Source organism: Saccopteryx leptura, chromosome 1, assembly GCF_036850995.1.
Source record: "Saccopteryx leptura isolate mSacLep1 chromosome 1, mSacLep1_pri_phased_curated, whole genome shotgun sequence".
NCBI lineage: Eukaryota > Metazoa > Chordata > Mammalia > Chiroptera > Emballonuridae > Saccopteryx > Saccopteryx leptura.
Window position 1 is genome coordinate 12,176,658 of NC_089503.1, and position 17,604 is coordinate 12,194,261.

Genomic DNA, 17,604 nt, shown 5'->3' on the forward strand with positions numbered 1-17,604 from the left:
CCTGGCCCTGCCCGCCGGCCGGGCCCCTCACCGCATCGTGGCAGGAGGTGTAGACGATGTCCACCGCCGTCATGTTCTCGTCCAGGAAGTGGCGCCGGATGGCGATGGCGTTGCAGCCGCAGCAGTTGTCTTCCTCGATGGTGACGCCGGGGGCAAACCGGGGCCTCGCGGGGCACAGGCAACACCTGGGGTGGGGTGGAGGGGCGGGGGCTCAGGGCCAGCGACTCCCGACAGAGAGCAGTTTTCTCAGTCATCCTCTCTGGAATCAACCCCCTGCCCCCGCCCAAGCTTCCTTACCAGGCTCTGCCAGCCGGTGCCTAGCCCTTTCTAACTTGGCCTCTTGGCAGCAGGTGACCTGTGACCAGAGGGCCCCTCCCTCCCTTGAAGATGCCCTCTCTCCTGGACGGTGTCTCCCCCCCTGGAAGCCCCCTCAGCCCACCCTCCCACTGAGGCCCAGAAGTCGGCCCTGGACCCTTCCCCTCTGGGTGGCCCTGCCCCTGCGGGGCCCCATCGGGCACAGCAGCCTCACTGATGCCCGTGTGCTGATGGGCTTCCCAGGTGCTCCCACCCAGCTCCCCATCCGGGCACAGCCTCACCGATGCCCGTGCGCTGACGGGCTGCCCAGGTGCCCCCACCCAGCTCCCCATCCGGGCACAGCCTCACTGATGCCCGTGTGCTGATGGGCTGCCCAGGTGCCCCCACCCAGCTCCCCGCAGGACCTCAGCCCCTGCGGGGCCCCATCCGGGCACAGCCTCACTGATGCCCGTGTGCTGATGGGCTGCCCAGGTGCCCCCACCCAGCTCCCCATCCGGGCACAGCCTCACTGATGCCCGTGCGCTGATGGGCTGCCCAGGTGCCCCCACCCAGCTCCCCATCCGGGCACAGCCTCACTGATGCCCGTGTGCTGATGGGCTGCCCAGGTGCCCCCACCCAGCTCCCCGCAGGACCTCAGCCCCTGCGGGGCCCCATCCGGGCACAGCCTCACTGATGCCCGTGTGCTGATGGGCTGCCCAGGTGCCCCCACCCAGCTCCCCATCCGGACACAGCCTCACTGATGCCCGTGCGCTGATGGGCTGCCCAGGTGCCCCCACCCAGCTCCCCATCCGGGCACAGCCTCACTGATGCCCGTGCGCTGACGGGCTGCCCAGGTGCCCCCACCCAGCTCCCCATCCGGGCACAGCCTCACTGATGCCCGTGCGCTGACGGGCTGCCCAGGTGCTCCCACCCAGCTCCCCACAGGACCCCGGCCCCTGCGGGGCCCCAGGCTGCAAGCGCTCCCCACTGAGCCACACCCTGCTCACCGCAGCCCCATGCTCGCTGGGAGCCATCTCTGGGTCCCCTCCCTGCCTCACATCCCACGTGCAGTGGGCTGGCACGCTGGCTTGCTCCACCTTCAGATTCACCACCAGACTCGGATGGCTCTCCCTGGCCTCCGCCCTCCACCCTGCCCCACGCCACCGTCCTCTCTGCCTCGGAGTGTCACCGTGGCCTCCCTTGTCTACATCAGCCTGGTCTCCCTCATCTGCCTCAGCACCTGCGCCTACCTTCTCGGTCAGCAGCCAGAGTGACCCTTTAAGATATGTCAACCCATGTCACTTGGCTCAAAACCTTACAACACTGCCCTTCCTGCCCCGTGTAAGAGCCGGATCCTCCCAGCGGCCGAGGGCCCTGCCCCACCCGGCCCCGCTGCCCCGGCCCGCAGCCTCCGATCCCCGGCCTGCAGCCTCCGACGGCCCTCCAGCCACACTGGCCTTCCTGCTCTCCCCTCAGACATGCTGGCCGTATTCCTGCCGCAGTGCCTTTGCACCCATGACCTGCTCTGCCTGACACACCCTCCTCCTGGATCCTGTGTGGCTGGGCTCCTCACTCCCCGCAGGCCTGTGCTGAATGTTTGTGAGGAGCGGTCCACTCCGGCCACCTCGCCTCACACAGCCAGTCCCCCACCGGCGAGTGTCCCAACACCTAGCTTTATTTTTCTCCAGAGCGCTCATCTGCTTCAGCAGGCTCTGTTCCCTGGTCTGTGCCTGGTGATAGGCTGCAGAGGGCAGGCTTTGCTCGGCTTCAGAACTGTGTCTCCAGCACCCAGAACGAGCGCCTGGAGAGGGCCACCTGGCTCTGGGAGGAGCCCTTCACTGAGGGGCCTCTCCTGAGCCCCCACACTACCGGCGCCCAGGCACATTCGAGGCTCCCCCCTAATGAATGGGTGCCAGCGGCAGAGGGAGGCACCCAGCAAGGGGTGCAGGTGCTCCTCAGGCCACCAGAGGGAGCCAGCACCCAACAGGTCGCGCCAGGAGCCCCGAGAGCGCAGGACCAGGGCCTGTCGTCTGGAGACGACAGCTGAGATGTTATGAAGAATCCTGACTGTGGGTGATGCTGAGAGGTTTGTCCTCACTCGAGTAGCACCTGAGGGATGTTCCACACCTCCCAAAGGGGAGAGGACTTGCTGAGAAGACCCAGAGCGGAGCCAAACCTCGGAAGCCATCGGGCGACCACCACCTCAACGCGTGCGGAGAGAGTCTCCGCCAAGCGGGGGCGAGCCTGGGTCTGGGGTCCCAGCTCCTGTTCTCGGGCAGCCGTCCGCTCTGTCCAACCTCAGCCCCCTCCTTTAGCACTGACCGTGGGACCACCACGGCGTGGCCTTTGGAAACTGAGTCCTGGGCCTGCCATGTGCCCCCCTGAACGCGAGAGCCGGAGGGCATCGGGCCCCCCACAGGCGGCTCCCTGCTCTGCCAGGGCGGCTGACGGCTACTCACAGGTCAGAGTGAGGCCAGAGGCCAGCATGCGGGAGGGCCCCGCACACTATGGGCACTCAGTCAGGGGCGGCTCTCCCTCTGGCTGACGGCTACTCACAGGTCAGTGTGAGGCCAGAGGCCGGCATGCGGGAGGGCCCCGCACACTATGGGCACTCAGTCAGGGGCGGCTCTCCCTCTGGCTGACGGCTACTCACAGGTCAGTGTGAGGCCAGAGGCCGGCATGCGGGAGGGCCCCGCACACTATGGGCACTCAGTCAGGGGCGGCTCTCCCTCTGGCTGACGGTTACCCACAGGTCAGTGTGAGGCCAGAGGCCGGCATGCGGGAGGGCCCCGCACACCACAGGCGCTCGGTCAGGGGCGGCTCTCCCTCTGTCCGGGGAGAGGACCGTCGCCGACTGAGCCGGTGGTCTGGGGGCCCGAGGATAGACGCCAGCAGCAGGGCCCGCGTTGGGCAGAGCCTCAGGCAGGCCTGGCTTGCCATGCTCTCCGAGGGGCCCGGGACGCGGGACGGGAGAACAGCGGCCAAGGGAAGGGCCTGGGCTCGAGGCAGGGGTCTGAGGGCCCTCCGCTCTCTCCCTGCAACACCGAGAAGCTGCTGCAAATGCCCACATCCAGCCTGTCGCGGAGAGCCTGGTCTGCCCGTGACACCCTGGCTCCCGAGATAGCCTATGGGCGGGCAGGACACACACTGCCGGGCAGGTGTCCCCACCCCGCTGGTGAGGAGTTGAGCGGGGCTGGTCAGAGCCCCCATCAGGGGACTCCCGGGCCGGTGCTCATTCTGAGATGTTCCCAGTCCCAGCGGGAGCTCCCAAGGGTGCAGGGACGACCCAGCTGCGTGTGGGCTGGCAGGGACAGGGGGTGGGCATGGTGGCCCCGGTCCCTTTTGTCACTTGCTGGGGGGGGATGGTAAAAACAAGTACAGAGAGCCACCCAGCTTTCTGTGGAAAGGAAGGCTCTACAGGAGGGCTGGGTGCTCTGGGCCCCGAGGGCAGGGGCGTCGTGGAAGCTGCCTGCCCAGCACACCTGCTTTCCTGGGCCAGGGGACAGGGCAGCTGTCCTCCTCCGGCCCGGCCTGGGCTGACAGTGGAGACGGCGAGTACAGGGAGGGGCCCTCCAGGAGCGGCGCCCTCCTCTGTCCCCCAGGGGAAGAATGCACCCTGGTCCCTGGCCTGGACTGAGGGCGGCGCTGGCTGCAGACGGGTCAGGCCGAGGCCGCTGGCTCTGGGAGGAGCCATTCACTGAAGGGCCTCCCCTGAGCCCCCACGGGACAGGACAGGATGGGAGGGGACCCTCTGCTAGGAAAGTCCTTGGGCTCTGAAAGGCAGGGCAGGGGGCGCGGGCGGGAGAAGGGGCGATGTGGTAGAGGGCAGGGGGTGAGAGGCCGGGGGACGTGTGGTCCCCCAAACCCAGTCCAGGAGGTGTGTATCACCATCCCCACCTTGCAGATAAAGAAACTGAGGCCGGCAGAGGGAGACGGACTTGCCCAAAGCTGCAAGCAGCCAAGTCTGAATTCAGACCCGGAACTGTGTGGTCCCGAAGCCCACGTCTTCCCAGGCCACAGCTCATGTGGGACGAGGGAGGCTGAGGCCCAGAGATGGGGTGGCAGAGAAGCAGCACAGGTCTCTGGGGGGGCCGCCAGGGCGCACGCGGCCTGCTTAGGAAGAGCCCCTGCCCCCCACCCCGGGCCCAGCTCCACGGTCTGAGCCCTGCGCACAGGCCCGCGGGAGGGCACACAGGCCCGCGGGAGGGCGCGCAGGACGGTCTGAGCCCCTGCACACAGGCCCGAGGAAGGGCGCGCAGGACGGTCTGAGCCCCTGCACACAGGCCCGCGGAGGGCGCGCAGGACGGTCTGAGCCCCTGCACACAGGCCCGAGGAAGGGCGCGCAGGACGGTCTGAGCCCCTGCACACAGGCCCGCAGAGGGCGCGCAGGACGGTCTGAGCCCCTGCGCACAGGCCCGCGGAAGGGCACACAGGCCCGAGGAAGGGCGCGCATGACGGTCTGAGCCCCTGCACACAGGCCCGCGGAGGGCGCGCAGGACGGTCTGAGCCCCTGCGCACAGGCCCGCGGAGGGCGCGCAGGACGGTCTGAGCCCCTGCACACAGGCCCGCAGAGGGCGCGCAGGACGGTCTGAGCCCCTGCGCACAGGCCCGCGGAAGGGCACACAGGCCCGAGGAAGGGCGCGCATGACGGTCTGAGCCCCTGCACACAGGCCCGCGGAGGGCGCGCAGGACGGTCTGAGCCCCTGCGCACAGGCCCGCGGAGGGCGCGCAGGACGGTCTGAGCCCCTGCACACAGGCCCGCGGAGGGCGCGCAGGACGGTCTGAGCCCCTGCGCACAGGCCCGTGGAAGGGCACACAGGCCCGAGGAAGGGCGCGCATGACGGTCTGAGCCCCTGCGCACAGGCCCGCGGAGGGCGCGCAGGACGGTCTGAGCCCCTGCGCACAGGCCCGCGGAGGGCGCGCAGGACGGTCTGAGCCCCTGCGCACAGGCCCGCGGAGGGCGCGCAGGACGGTCTGAGCCCCTGCGCACAGGCCCGCGGAGGGCGCGCAGGACGGTCTGAGCCCCTGCGCACAGGCCCGCGGAGGGCGCGCAGGACGGTACTCACGAGCAGGACCTCGCCAGCTGGCAGAGGCCGCAGGCCGGCTTCCGCATCAGGTACATGGGCCAGCCGTAGGCGGCCAGCGCGAACAGCATGTAGTAGCAGACCTCTTTGTAGCGGAGCATCTCTTGCTGGAAGGGAGGAGGCAGCGGGTGGTCACCTCCTGACCTTTGCCCCCGCTGCCACCCTACCGCAGGGCCCTTGGGCTCCTCACGGGCCGCAGACCCCCTCCCGCCTTGGAGGAGGGGCCGCGCCTCCAAATGATAATTGCATTTCCCTAATTATCTCCATGCAACCAGGGCACATATCCTCTCGAGACCTGTCCTGTGGCTCCAGTCTCAGAATTAATGATTTGGGGACAGAAAAACACTCAGAGCACTGGGTCGATTCCCTCGCCCAGTTTCCCAGTAAGGGAAGAGAGGGGAAGGCCTGAGCGGCCATCACCCGGCCTCGGCAGCCAGGCCTGGGAAGGAAAACTTAACCCTGAGAGGCCCTGGGCCCTCCGGGGGCGTCCCGGCCTTGAGCAGTGGGGCCTGCCCGGGACATCCACACTAGGCACCCAGACAGATCACCGACTCTCTAGCTTGATGCTCTGAGTCACTGGCTCGAAAGGGGCCCCTGGCAGATTGGGATCTCTCCAGAGAAGGCGCCAGTTGGAAACCCAGTGTCTGAGGCCAGGGGCTGCTGTTATCAGCCCGAGGGCGGGAGGGAGGCCAGAAGGCATGGGTGTCCTCGCAAAGCCAAGCTGAAGCTGCGTCCAGAGTCCTAGAACCCCGGGGACGGGGACCGGAGGACTCCTGCACTTAGAGGGAATTAGTCACCTTGTAAAAGTTAAAGAGGGTGATTAGTCATCCCGGGAAGAGGAAAAGGTATCACCTTAATCAGGGCCTGGAGTAGTGGAGCCCTGGGCCCCTCTGCCTACTCTTCAGGAAGGAGCTGGGGAAGGTAATTATCCTGTGTGTGTGTCAGAGCTCGGGCTGTAGGGCGGGGCCGGCAGCCTCTGCCAGGTGGCAGGCGGGACCCCAGCACCTCCAGGCTCGGCTGATTGCAGAAGGGGATACAAAGGCCTGCTTTGGGGACTGGGGGCTTTTCCAGGGGATTCAGATGCAAGGATGAGTCCTGCCTAGTGGCGTCCTGTCCGGCACCGTTGTTTGCCGGCCCGTGCTGAGAACTGGGCTCAGGATGGCTCACTTCCTCCCACCCGAGCTCTGAGGCCCAGTCCATCTACGCATGTGTGTGAGAGAACAGGCTCAGGGGGTCAGGGACTGGCTCGAGGCCACAGCCACAGTGGGGAGTGGATGAACACCTAGCCGGTTTGCTCCTGAGGCAGAGCCGGCTGACGGCACTGGACACTGGACATCCCCCTGCCCACCTTCCCTCACCTTCCCTGTGACACACACACGCTGACTGGATTTCTACTAAAAGCGCTAGAGAAGAGGTCCTGCCCCCGGAAGATGGAAACAGAAGTGCCACGTCCCACTGCCCCACATGACAACAGCGATGACAGCAATAACAGCAGCAGCTCGCTCTGGTGAGAGGCCAGGGCCATATGTCCCGAGCATGGTCCCGCAAACTCGGGGTTCATTTGTGGGCTCGCGCTGGAGCAGGTGGTTTGCTCAGGTCATTCCTGCAGGCGGACAGAGGGACTTGGGACAGGGTTGGGTGACTCACTGAGTTCTTGAGGTCGAGGTACTTGGTGTTTCTGGTCACTGGCATCCCAGACAGGAAGGCCAAGATGTCGTTGTTGGCCTGTGAAACAGGTGTGTGAGGGCGGCTGCCCCTGACCCGGCTGCACGCTGGGAGAGGGGTCCGGGCGCCCAGCCCTGTGCTCTGCCTGCTTCCCAGGGCCCAAGGAGTAAGTGGTTTCTAGCTCTTCCGTGGCCCAGCCAGTTTTCCAAACACCGAGGACCTGTCACATTTCCAGTTGCTCCCCTTCCACGCAAAGCATCACCCCCAGCCCCTCCTGGGGGCGTTCCTAGACCAGGCCCAATAAAGGCACCGGCAGGACCTGCTGGGAGACCCCAGCTGGAACTGATGTGTTGTGGGGGGTGGGCTGGGCGGGCAGGAGAGGCAATGCGCAGGCAGAGGCCCCAGCTGCCTCATTCATTAGCCCCTGTGGTCAGAGGTCCCTTGTGGTGGCCCGGCCTGGGAAGCAGCCACACATGGCCCAGCAGAGGGAGGTCGCTGAAGCAAGATCCATGAGTGACGGCTGCAGGGAAGAGCCGGGGAAGCGAGGGGCGTGAGCACCGGAGGGGGACCTCCAGGGCCCAGGACGAGGTGCAGGTGCGGAGCCCAGGGAGCCAGAAGCAGCAGACAGGGAGAGGCCTGGGCAGAAGCGGCTGGGGGGGGGGGCTCCAGGGGAGAGGCTGGGCGCACACCTCGTCCAGCACAGCGTTGCGCTTGGCCCGCTGTCGCTGCCGGAGCAGGACCAGGCCAGCGATGATGTCAGATGGCACAATGTCCAGGTCCCGGAAAAACTCAGCAAAGAGGTAGGCAATTTCCGAGTAGGCATCCTATGAGGTCCGGGGAGGCGGGAGGCGGGGGCGGGGGAGCAGGAGAGAGGACAGAGACCAGGAGTGAACCCCCAGGGCTGGCGTCTGCTCTGGGCCCCTACGCAGGTTGCCCCGGCGCTCACGGCGCCCGCTGGGCCTGAGCCCGTGCGGCCCCGGGCGGCCGTCCGCAGTGGGAGCCTGAGGGCCTTGCTCCGGGCCCCGCAGCCCTGGCCCTTGTCCATCTCCACCGCCCAGCCCGCCTCTGTCCTCGGAGCTCCTCGGGCACTCACCGTCTAGCACGCACAGATGCCAAGCGGAGCCATTTCCTGCTCTCTCCCCAGACACTAGGGACCAAGGCCTGCACAGCCCGCGGGGTCCTCCTCCGGCCTTTCTCTCTAGCAGAGAAGCCCACACTAAGCTCCTGCTGCTTCCTCCCCGCTCGGGGTGCCTTCCCCCCTCCTGCCCGGGGCTGCAGGCTCGGGGACCCCCCGCCCGGTGCCTGGAGAAGGGCGTGATGCTGGCCGGGGCCCCCTGTCCTCAGGACAGCCCTGCCGGCCTGTGAGCTCTGCTTCCCTGCCCTGCACCACGCTGCAGCTGGGGCCTCATCCCTGACATGTCAGGAGAGGCTGTGGCGGGAGCAAGCTCAGGGCAACTGGTTCTCTCTCTCTGGTTTCCCCCTGGACGACCTGGCACTTGTAAGAGAAAAGAAATCGAGGGGTGCAAACCCAGATGCCTAAGGGGGCCCAACAGAGCCAGCTCCGGGTCAGCTCCGGGTCAGCTCCGGCTGACCTCAGCGGCCTGCGAGGGGCCGACGTGGCCGGATCCGGAAATACCGAAGTTTACATACACGACCCTGATTTTTAAATGCTGGCGTCTGATTCAAGTGTTTAAGCAACACAGCAAAGGCTGAAGCGAAAAAAACGTCCTCTGAACTGGACCTGACCCATCCCCTCTGTGACCTTCTGCCTCTCACCAGCCTCCAGCACCAGCCTGACGCTGCTGCGTGCTCTCGCCCCCGGCCTGCCAGGGGACTGCTCCCTGCCCCCTGCACGGCCCACCTGTGGGCCAGGCCTGGGCTGTGACCCGTGGGACCCCCTAGGCCTGTGGGGGTGTTCCTCACTCACCAGGGCACCTTGGGGAGGGACTTTCTTACACGTGATTACTCATTCTACAGCTCAGGAGGGGCTGCTGGTGGGAAAGAGACACTCAAGGCTTCCGGTGGCTTCCATGGAAGCCACCAGCTGTGCGGTTCAGGGAGGAGGAGCCTCCTGACCCCACTGGCTCTGCCACTAACTGGCTGTGGGACGCGGGGCAAGTCACTCCACCTCCCTGGGCCTCAGCTGCCCGATCTGCAAAATAAGGGAAGGGACTAGGAGACCTCTAAGGGCCCCGCCCCCAGGGGCTGCCCGCAGCGGACCTGGTGCCCCATGCAGCCCCCTGCCACCGACAGGGCTGGCCCTCTGGCGGCCCCGCTGACTGCGCGCTGGGCCACACTGGGTACTTGCTAGCTCCATCGGAGCTTCTGGAGTAACCTGCAGCCGGTGACACGCTGCTTGTCTTTGGGTCACCCTGGTTTTTTAGTATCTCTTCTCCTAAACTAGACTCTGAGCTCCAAGGGGGTCAATGAAAAAATCCTCAAATCTCTCTGTTCCCTTGACAAAGCGAGGGGTCAGCTGTTTCACATGCGGGAGGGCGGGAGGGCACTCAGGCAGGCAGGCTGCCCCCTGGCTCGTGCGCAGAACCCAGCTTCCTTCCGCCAGCCCGGTCCACCCGGCTCGGCCAGTGAGCCACGGCCCCCAAGTGGCAGGCCGCAGGACGTGAGCCCTCGGGCCGCCACTTCCCGGTACTTACTGACTGGGAGTCCTTCGTCCGAGTGCAGCAGAGGAACACTTTGAGCCGGCGCGACCAGCTGGTGGCCTGACCCTCCTCTAATCGGTGCCTGCCAAGGGGGAGAGTTGGTATGTGTGAGGTCACACGGCCGGAACGGCCAAGCTAGGGCCCTGACATTATGGAAACAGGTTGGCCTGTTCCCAGGACCCCACAAAAGGGCTCCCTGACAGGAGGTCTAGGGTAGAACAGGCCGAGGCCCAGCCAAAGCTGGGTGCCAGTGACCTGGCTGTCCCCTGGGGGGGGGGGACTTCGATGGCCAAGGCCAGGCCCAGGCACCGAGCTTTTGCAGAATGAACACCAGCATGCCTTGGGGGCTTTGGAGCTGGGAGCCCAAGCCTGTCAGACAGAGCTGCTTCCCCTCAAAAGGATTTCAGATACTCCCGTTCTCTACTCGGGGGAAGTGTAAGGGCTTCCCAGCTCCGTGGATCTGGGGGGGCAGCCCCCCGCCCCAGCCTTCCTCTGCGTGGCTGGCCCTGGCATTCCCACCCCAACCCCCAGCCCCCGAGCTGGTCGGATGGGGCACCAGGTGTCCAGCAGTCTGTATCCGAAGGCAGAGTGATTGGCCAGTTATCCACGGAGGCCCTTCCACTGCTGGGTGCCCAGAAGTTGGTGTGTGGTATGTTTTGAGCATAAAGATAACAGATCCAATATTTAAAATGTACATTTCTAGACAGAGCAAGAAGGAATGGCCTGCTCATGTGATGTGTGCCTTATCGCTGGTGCTGTCAGAGCCCGATGCCGGGCGGTCAGGAGGGGAAGGCAGGGGCGGCCCCGAATGCCCGGCGGTCAGGAGGGGAAGGCAGGGGCGGCCCCGAATGCCCGGCGGTCAGGAGGGGAAGGCAGGGGCAGCCCTGAATGCCCGGCGGTCAAGAGGGGAAGGCAGGGGCGGCCCCGAATGTCCGGCGGTCAGGAGGGGAAGGCAGGGGCGGCCCCGAATGTCCGGCGGTCAGGAGGGGGAGGCAGGGGCGGCCCTGAATGCCCGGCGGTCAGGAGGGGAAGGCAGGGGCAGCCCTGAATGCCCGGCGGTCAGGAGGGGAAGGCAGGGGCGGCCCCGAATGCCTGCGAGGCACTTAGCGTCCAGCAGGAGCGACGGGCTGTGCCCTCCTTCCCGAGCCTCTCGGCTCTTCTCCGTGGCAAAGGCCACTTCCTGCGCCCAATCCTGGCTCTACAAGGCCAGGGGAAGCCAGAGGGCCTCCCAGGGCGGCAGGAGGGCACAGGAGAGGGTGCACGGGAACTGCTGTTTCTGGGACCCGCCAGCCCGAAGGGACTTGGGTGACAAGCTGACCTCCTAACTCGATGTCCCACCTGCCAGGGGCCTGATAAAGGGAAGGTGTGCTGGCCCAGCTGGGCTCCCAGAGCAGCATATTCTTTTAACCCTTTCTAACCAAACAGGGTTTTCAAAGGGTCAAAGAGAAAATCCTGCTCAGCCTCTGGCCTGACGGAGGTGCTGACTGTACACTGCCCTGCAGTACTCCGCATGTCCAGCAGGGGGGAGATGAAGCCGGTGATAGGTTTGGCCTAATGCACTAAGTTAGGCTACAGAGACCAACACAGGGTGAGACAAACTAAACCCCGACGGAGAAAGTTCACAGACCAGCCGCCCTCTGCCCTGGAACTCACTAAAGTGAAGGGAGGACAGATATCCTCCTGCCAAGATCCAAGGTCAAGGCTCCCGGAGAGTAATGCTGGGAACAACCCACCTCCCGACTCCCAGCAGATGTCACTGGAAAGAGAAAGAGGCCAAGGACTTTGACAGCTGCCTGACTTCCAGAGAGTGAATTAACCTGTCAGGGAGGCCCGGCAGGGCTTGCGTGCATCCTGAACCTGGAAGTGCATGAAAGGTCGGCAGGTTTGGAAATGTCCTTGTTGGAAAAACTGTTGGTTTTGGAGCAGAGGGGGGGTGAGTGGACAGTCTGAGAGGTGGTCACACTAAGTGCGCTGTGGCCGGGGCCGCCCTCCCAGACCCCACCTGAGGCCCGGAGAAACTGCGACAGGACGGGACCCAGGAGTTCTCAGGCCTCTGACCCACCAGCACGGGGCCCAGAGATAGCAGGAGACTTTCTGGTTAAAACGACAGCCAGTGCCAACCCCCAGCTGCACAGGCGGTAACTGGGCCCAAAGGCAATTACCCAGAGTCAGGGAGAGACTTTTCCCAGGGCCCCAGGAGCCCAGAAACCAGGTCAGGTGGGGGAGTGTGCTCAGAATGAGCAAAATGGGACGGGCGGTGGTGGCCAGCGGCACCGGGAGGGGGTGGTGGCCAGCGGCACCGGGCGGGGGCCAGGCTCCCGGGCTTTGGCTCTCGGGCCTGGCACTTCGGGCTGGGAGATGGCCAGCCCAGGCCTGGGTGTGGCTCTGGTTGCAGGGCCGAGCTGAGCTGACGTGGAGGCAGGAGGGAGGGGCGGGGAGGTTCCGGCTGGGCTGGGGGAGCTGGGCCCCGCCCCCTGCCTGAGGGCCCCTGACCCCACGGCCCTGGGTCAGAGACGTAGAGCCAGTTCCATGCCCCACCAACCTGACTCGGGGCAAGTGTTCTGCCTCTCTGGGATCTCGACTCCTACCTGAAGAATGGGACTCGCAGCTGCACCAGGGTTGGCGGAAGGGCGGATGGTGGAAACAGCTCAGGGCAGGGCCTGACTCTCAGCAGAAGCTCAATGAACAGGACTGTACTGTGACCCACCCTGGAAACCCCTGCTAGTTTTCTATCAATAAACAAGAATCACGATGACCCTGGGGCCCCTCCTTCATTCTCTCTGCCATGGCACAACCTTCTTCCTTCTTCAAAACCCTGTGGAAAACATAACCCCTCCAGGAAGCCTTCCTTGATTAACCTCCTTCAGCCCCCTCAATGCTACAGGCACCCTAGCCTAGTGGTTAAGAGCACAGGCTCTAAAGCCAGTCCTAGCCCCCCTCCCCCATATACCAGCTGAGTCACCTCAGGCAAGTCACATAACCTCTCTGTGGCCCAGTTTCTTCATCTGTATTACGAGGGTGATGGTAACAGCTACCTCACGGAGTTACTGTTAGTTAGCATACACGACCGGCTCGACTTGCACATACTTCCTGCTCTTACTGTCGTGATCATTGGCGTCCGCATTGAAGAGATAAGAATGATAACAATGGCTACCATTTACTGAGCACGAAATAATGGGAGCACTGTGTCGACCACTTGGCACATATTAGCTAATTTAAATCTCACAACCGCAGCGTGAGGCAGGAACTACCATCATTCCCACTTTACAGACCAGAACACTAAGATAGGGAGAGGCGAAGCCGTGGACCAAGCCCGTGGCTCACACAGGTTGCGATGCAGTTTGGGAGGTGTCGGGCCAGCCTTGCCCACCTGTCAACAAACCCCACGAGGGGCTGCCACCGCCCGCCAACTCACCGTAGGTTGTAGGTCCGCAGGTTACGCTGCCTTCTCTTGGTGGCTCTCAGCTTGACGAAGGTGCGGCCCGTGGGGTCAAAGACGCAGAGGACGGTGATGCAGACGCTGAGGATGACCACCCAGTTGCAGACGACCATCCCTGCGGGGGCAGCAGTGGGAAGCAAGAGGGGGAGGTGCTGGGGACACCTCCCTGGCACACAAGCTCTAAAGAAAAGGGCGCTGGAGCCTCCCTGCCCCCCAGAAGCCGTCCGCTTGCTGGGCCATGACCCCAAGGTCCACGCTTGGCAAAGAGCAGGCAGTTCTGTAGTCTTCTAGTGAGACGCTGAGGGGCCCTCAGCTGCTGCAGGCCTCGGGGACGAAGGCCAAGACCCTCACAGAGCCCGTCTCCCTCTGACCCTCACAGAGCCCGTCTCCCTCTGACCCTCACAGAGCCCGTCTCCCTCTGACCCTCACAGAACCCGTCCCCCTCTGACCCTCACAGAGCCCGTCCCCCCCCCTCTGGCCCTCCCAGGCCTCGGGGACGAAGGCCAAGACCCTCACAGAGCCCGTCTCCCTCTGACCCTCACAGAGCCCGTCTCCCTCTGACCCTCACAGAGCCCGTCTCCCTCTGACCCTCACAGAGCCCGTCTCCCTCTGACCCTCACAGAGCCCGTCTCCCTCTGACCCTCACAGAGCCCGTCTCCCTCTGACCCTCACAGAGCCCGTCTCCCTCTGACCCTCACAGAACCCGTCCCCCTCTGACCCTCACAGAGCCCGTCCCCCCCCCTCTGGCCCTCCCAGGCCTCGGGGACGAAGGCCAAGACCCTCACAGAGCCCGTCTCCCTCTGACCCTCACAGAGCCCGTCTCCCTCTGCTGGCGCTCAGCCTGTCCCTCCCCTCTGGCCCTCCCAGGCCTCGGGGACGAAGGCCAAGACCCTCACAGAGCCCGTCTCCCTCTGACCCTCACAGAGCCCGTCTCCCTCTGACCCTCACAGAGCCCGTCTCCCTCTGACCCTCACAGAGCCCGTCTCCCTCTGACCCTCACAGAACCCGTCTCCCTCTGACCCTCACAGAACCCGTCTCCCTCTGCTGGCGCTCAGCCTGTCCCTCCCCTCTGGCCCTCCCAGGCCTCGGGGACGGAGGCCAAGACCCTCACAGAGCCCGTCTCCCTCTGCTGGCGCTCAGCCTGTCCCTCCCCTCTGGCCCTCCCAGCCCGGGCTGACATACCAAGGGTGACGTTCTTGGCGGTCAGGTCATTGCAGGAGGTGTAGTACTGAGTGAGCCAGACGATGCCCACGATGGCGTAGATGAACTCAATCACCAGGATGGCTGTGAGGACAGCAGGGTGCTGGCTGGAGGGCCCTGGAACCTCGGCCTGGCCCCTCCTGCCACGGGGCCTCTGCCGGCAGCCAGGGCACCAGGTCCCCCCCACCCCCACCCCCTGCCGCCCACAGGCTTCGTGGAAGAGAGGGCCCAGGGAGAGTGGCTGTCCCCAACAGGGTCCTGTTGGACTGTGCCCTCAGGCCCTGACATTCCCTGAGAAGGTGACTGGAAAGGTGGACAATGAAGAGATATTTCCTTGTTCTTTCAGGATTTTGGAATTGCATCCGTGAACTTTGGAATCAGATCTATCTTAGGCAAGTTACCTAGTCTCTCTGAGCCTCTGTTTCCTCATCTGTAAAATGAGTGACAAGATCTACAGTATGTTACTGTGTAAGAATTAGATGAGCGAGCACTTATTTCAGGGAAACAAGCTATTTCCCCAGGAAAAAGACTCTAGCACTTGAGGCAGAAGGAGGGAGGAGGCCCTGCAGCCAGCTGCTCAGGGCACCGAGCTCCGGCCAGAGCACTGACCCCAGGCTGAGATGGGGTGGGGGGCTGCTCAGGGCACTGTGCTCCGGCCAGATCACCGAGCCCAGGGCTGAGATGGGGTGGGGGCTGCTCAGGGCACCGAGCCCAGGGCTGAGATGGGATGGGGGGCTGCTCAGGGCACCGTGCTCCGGCCAGAGCACTGACCCCAGGGCTGAGATGGGGTGGGGGGCTGCTCCGGCCAGAGCACTGACCCCAGGGCTGAGATGGGGGTAGGGGCTGCTCAGGGCACCGTACTCTGGCCAGAGCACTGACCCTAGGGCTGAGATGGGGTGGGGGGCTGCTCAGGGCACCGTGCTCCGGCCAGAGCACCGAGCCCAGGGCTGAGATGGGGTGGGGGGCTTCTCAGGACACCATGCTCCGGCCAGAGCACTGAGCCCAGGGCTGAGATGGGTGGGGGGCTGCTCAGGGCACCGTGCTCCGGCCAGAGCACTGAGCCCAGGGCTGAGATGGGGTGGGGGGCTGCTCAGGGCACTGAGCCCAGGGCCGAGATGGGGTGGGGGCTGCTCAGGGCACTGAGCCCAGGGCTGAGATGGGGTGGGGGCTGCTCAGGGCACCGAGCTCCGGCCAGAGCACTGACCCCAGGGCTGAGATGGGGGTGGGGTGGCGTAATTGGGGCAACACTGGAAGCCCCAGCTTCACAGGCTTTGGAGCCAGAGAACCTGGGTTCAAATCTCAGCTCTGACACATCCACAGTAGCTGCATGACTCTGAGGAAAAGGATTAACCTCTCTGGGCCCCAGACTCCCTCATCTGTAAAATGAGATAATAATAGCTCCCCCAGAATGAACGCGAGGAAAGGACTCAGCACAGTTCGTGGAAGCACAGATATGTTCACTAGGGACGACGGATCCGACCGGGAGAAGCCCAGAACAGACACAAGCGGGCCCTCCTGGGAACTGGCTGGCCAGGCCGAGGGCTTTCCCCAGGGTAGGGGCTGTTTGGAGAGGCTCCCAGAGCAGCTGGAGAGACAGCCTAGGGCAGGGTCGGCAAGCTTTCTTCTGTAAAGGCCGGAGAGTAACTATTTCAGGCTCTGCGGGCTATACCCTCTGTCGCAGCGACTCAGCCTGCTGTTGTCACACAAAAGCAGCCAGAGACAAGTCCGTGAATGAACGTGTGTGGCTGGGCTCCAATAAAACTTTATTCACAGAAACAGAGAGCAGGCTGGATCAGAGCCTCAGGCTGAGGCCTGCCCGGTCCTAGTCTAGAACATAAGCCCCTCGGCCTGCTGGACCCCATCGCATGTCCCAACGAGCACTGGCTGAATGGTGGGGCACAGGGGGAGGGCGCAGGTGAGGGGGTCCGAAGCAGCCCCCACCCGAGGCGGGCGGCCCTTACCCAGGCGCACGTAGAGCACGTACTGCATGGATTCTCGGGGCTCTGTGTAGAGGATGCCTCCGCGCATGCTCAGCCAGATGATGGCCAGCTCCGCGATCATGCAGCTGAGCAAGATGCCCAGGTAGCCGCGACCGTGGTCCACCAGGTTCAGCGAGCAGGCCTCGTGCGGGTTGTAGACCAGGCCGAAGAGCACCACGGACAGGATCACAAACCTGCGAGGACGCGCACGTGGGAGGGGCCGGCAGGCTGCCCCGCCCCCGCAGCCCCGCCTGCTGGACGCGGCGGCTACAAGACCCCTGTCCACCTGGCATCGCGTGCCTCTGCGGACACAGGCTGCCAGGGGCAGGGAAGCAAGAGCGAGTAGCCCAGATGGCAGCCGTGGGAGAGAGACAGCGGCAGCTCTGCCCAGGGCTGGGCCCGGGTCTGGTGGTGGCCGGGCGGGTCCCTGGGTTCCGCGTGGGTCCTGCCTCAGGGGCTGTATGTTTCAAGCATACCACTTGGGAGCTGGGAGCATGACAGGATCAGGACAGATGGCTGGACAGCCTCCTTCTAGCCCTTTCCTTCAAACCCAGGCTGGCGGCACGGCCCCAGGACTCACCAGGTGGTGTGCAGGAGGAAGAGGAAGATGGCCGGCAAGACGAGGTCATCGCTGCCCACAGACCAGCGCCGCCGGAACACCACGATCCCGGGCATGGCTGGCGGCTCTGCAGAGGCTCAGCGGGCCTGGCGCTCACCTCCTGAAAGAGAGCCGAGCACCCTGTGGCTGCCTGGGCCACCACGGTGCCCAGGGCCGCCGCCCTCTGGTTAGGTGTGTCTGGGAGCGCAGGCATCTCGCCCAGTTCCCACAGCCCGGCGGCTTCCAGGCCACCGGAAATGCTCACCCACCTTTGGGCAGGACCCACCTCTGCCGTATCCACCCGCCAGAGCCAACATAAAGGACTTAAGCAGCCAGATTCTGGCTTTACCCTACTCCTGAGGTCTCTCCAGCCCTAAGACTGGCACTCGCCCCTCGGGATCAGCTCTGCGCAGGGTTCATCCAACAGTGACCGCTCAGCTCCACTGAAGGCCTGGGCTCACAGTCTGCCTCCCCTCCGTGGGGCCAGGGGGCTCCCTCAGCCCTGCTCCTGCCTCTTCTCAGGGAGACTCAGCCCGGGGCACACTGTCCTTGGGTGGGGTGGGGCTTCCCAGATCAAGCAAGAGCCTGTCTCCTGGCATGAGCTGAGCAGGGCAGGCAGAGGCTAAGGGCCCCGGGGCAGGGGCACAGAGGGCACGGCGGGCATGGAGGGGGAGTGCCAGCACAT

The 17,604-nt window shown here is 64.7% G+C and overlaps 1 protein-coding gene across 8 annotated transcripts in view; it reads right to left on the reverse strand.

The window, feature by feature from the left end:
* Positions 1-17,604, reverse strand: part of DAGLA (diacylglycerol lipase alpha) — a 73,415-nt gene that overhangs the window by 11,494 nt on the left and 44,317 nt on the right. For 3 of the 8 annotated variants that reach the window (XM_066360774.1, XM_066360787.1, XM_066360796.1), the window contains exons 2-10: positions 16,902-17,040; positions 16,304-16,515; positions 14,325-14,426; positions 13,119-13,257; positions 9,698-9,785; positions 7,733-7,867; positions 7,026-7,103; positions 5,361-5,485; positions 32-185 (exon numbers count right to left, since the gene is read on the reverse strand). In XM_066360774.1, the coding sequence (XP_066216871.1) occupies positions 32-185; positions 5,361-5,485; positions 7,026-7,103; positions 7,733-7,867; positions 9,698-9,785; positions 13,119-13,257; positions 14,325-14,426; positions 16,304-16,515; positions 16,902-16,996 (1,128 nt within the window). In that variant the 5' untranslated portion in view covers positions 16,997-17,040. Of the gene's footprint in view, positions 1-31; positions 186-5,360; positions 5,486-7,025; positions 7,104-7,732; positions 7,868-9,697; positions 9,786-13,118; positions 13,258-14,324; positions 14,427-16,303; positions 16,516-16,901; positions 17,071-17,305; positions 17,383-17,604 lie in introns of those variants that run through there. The other 5 variants (XM_066360768.1, XM_066360782.1, XM_066360777.1 and 2 more) reach the window with 3 other exon arrangements.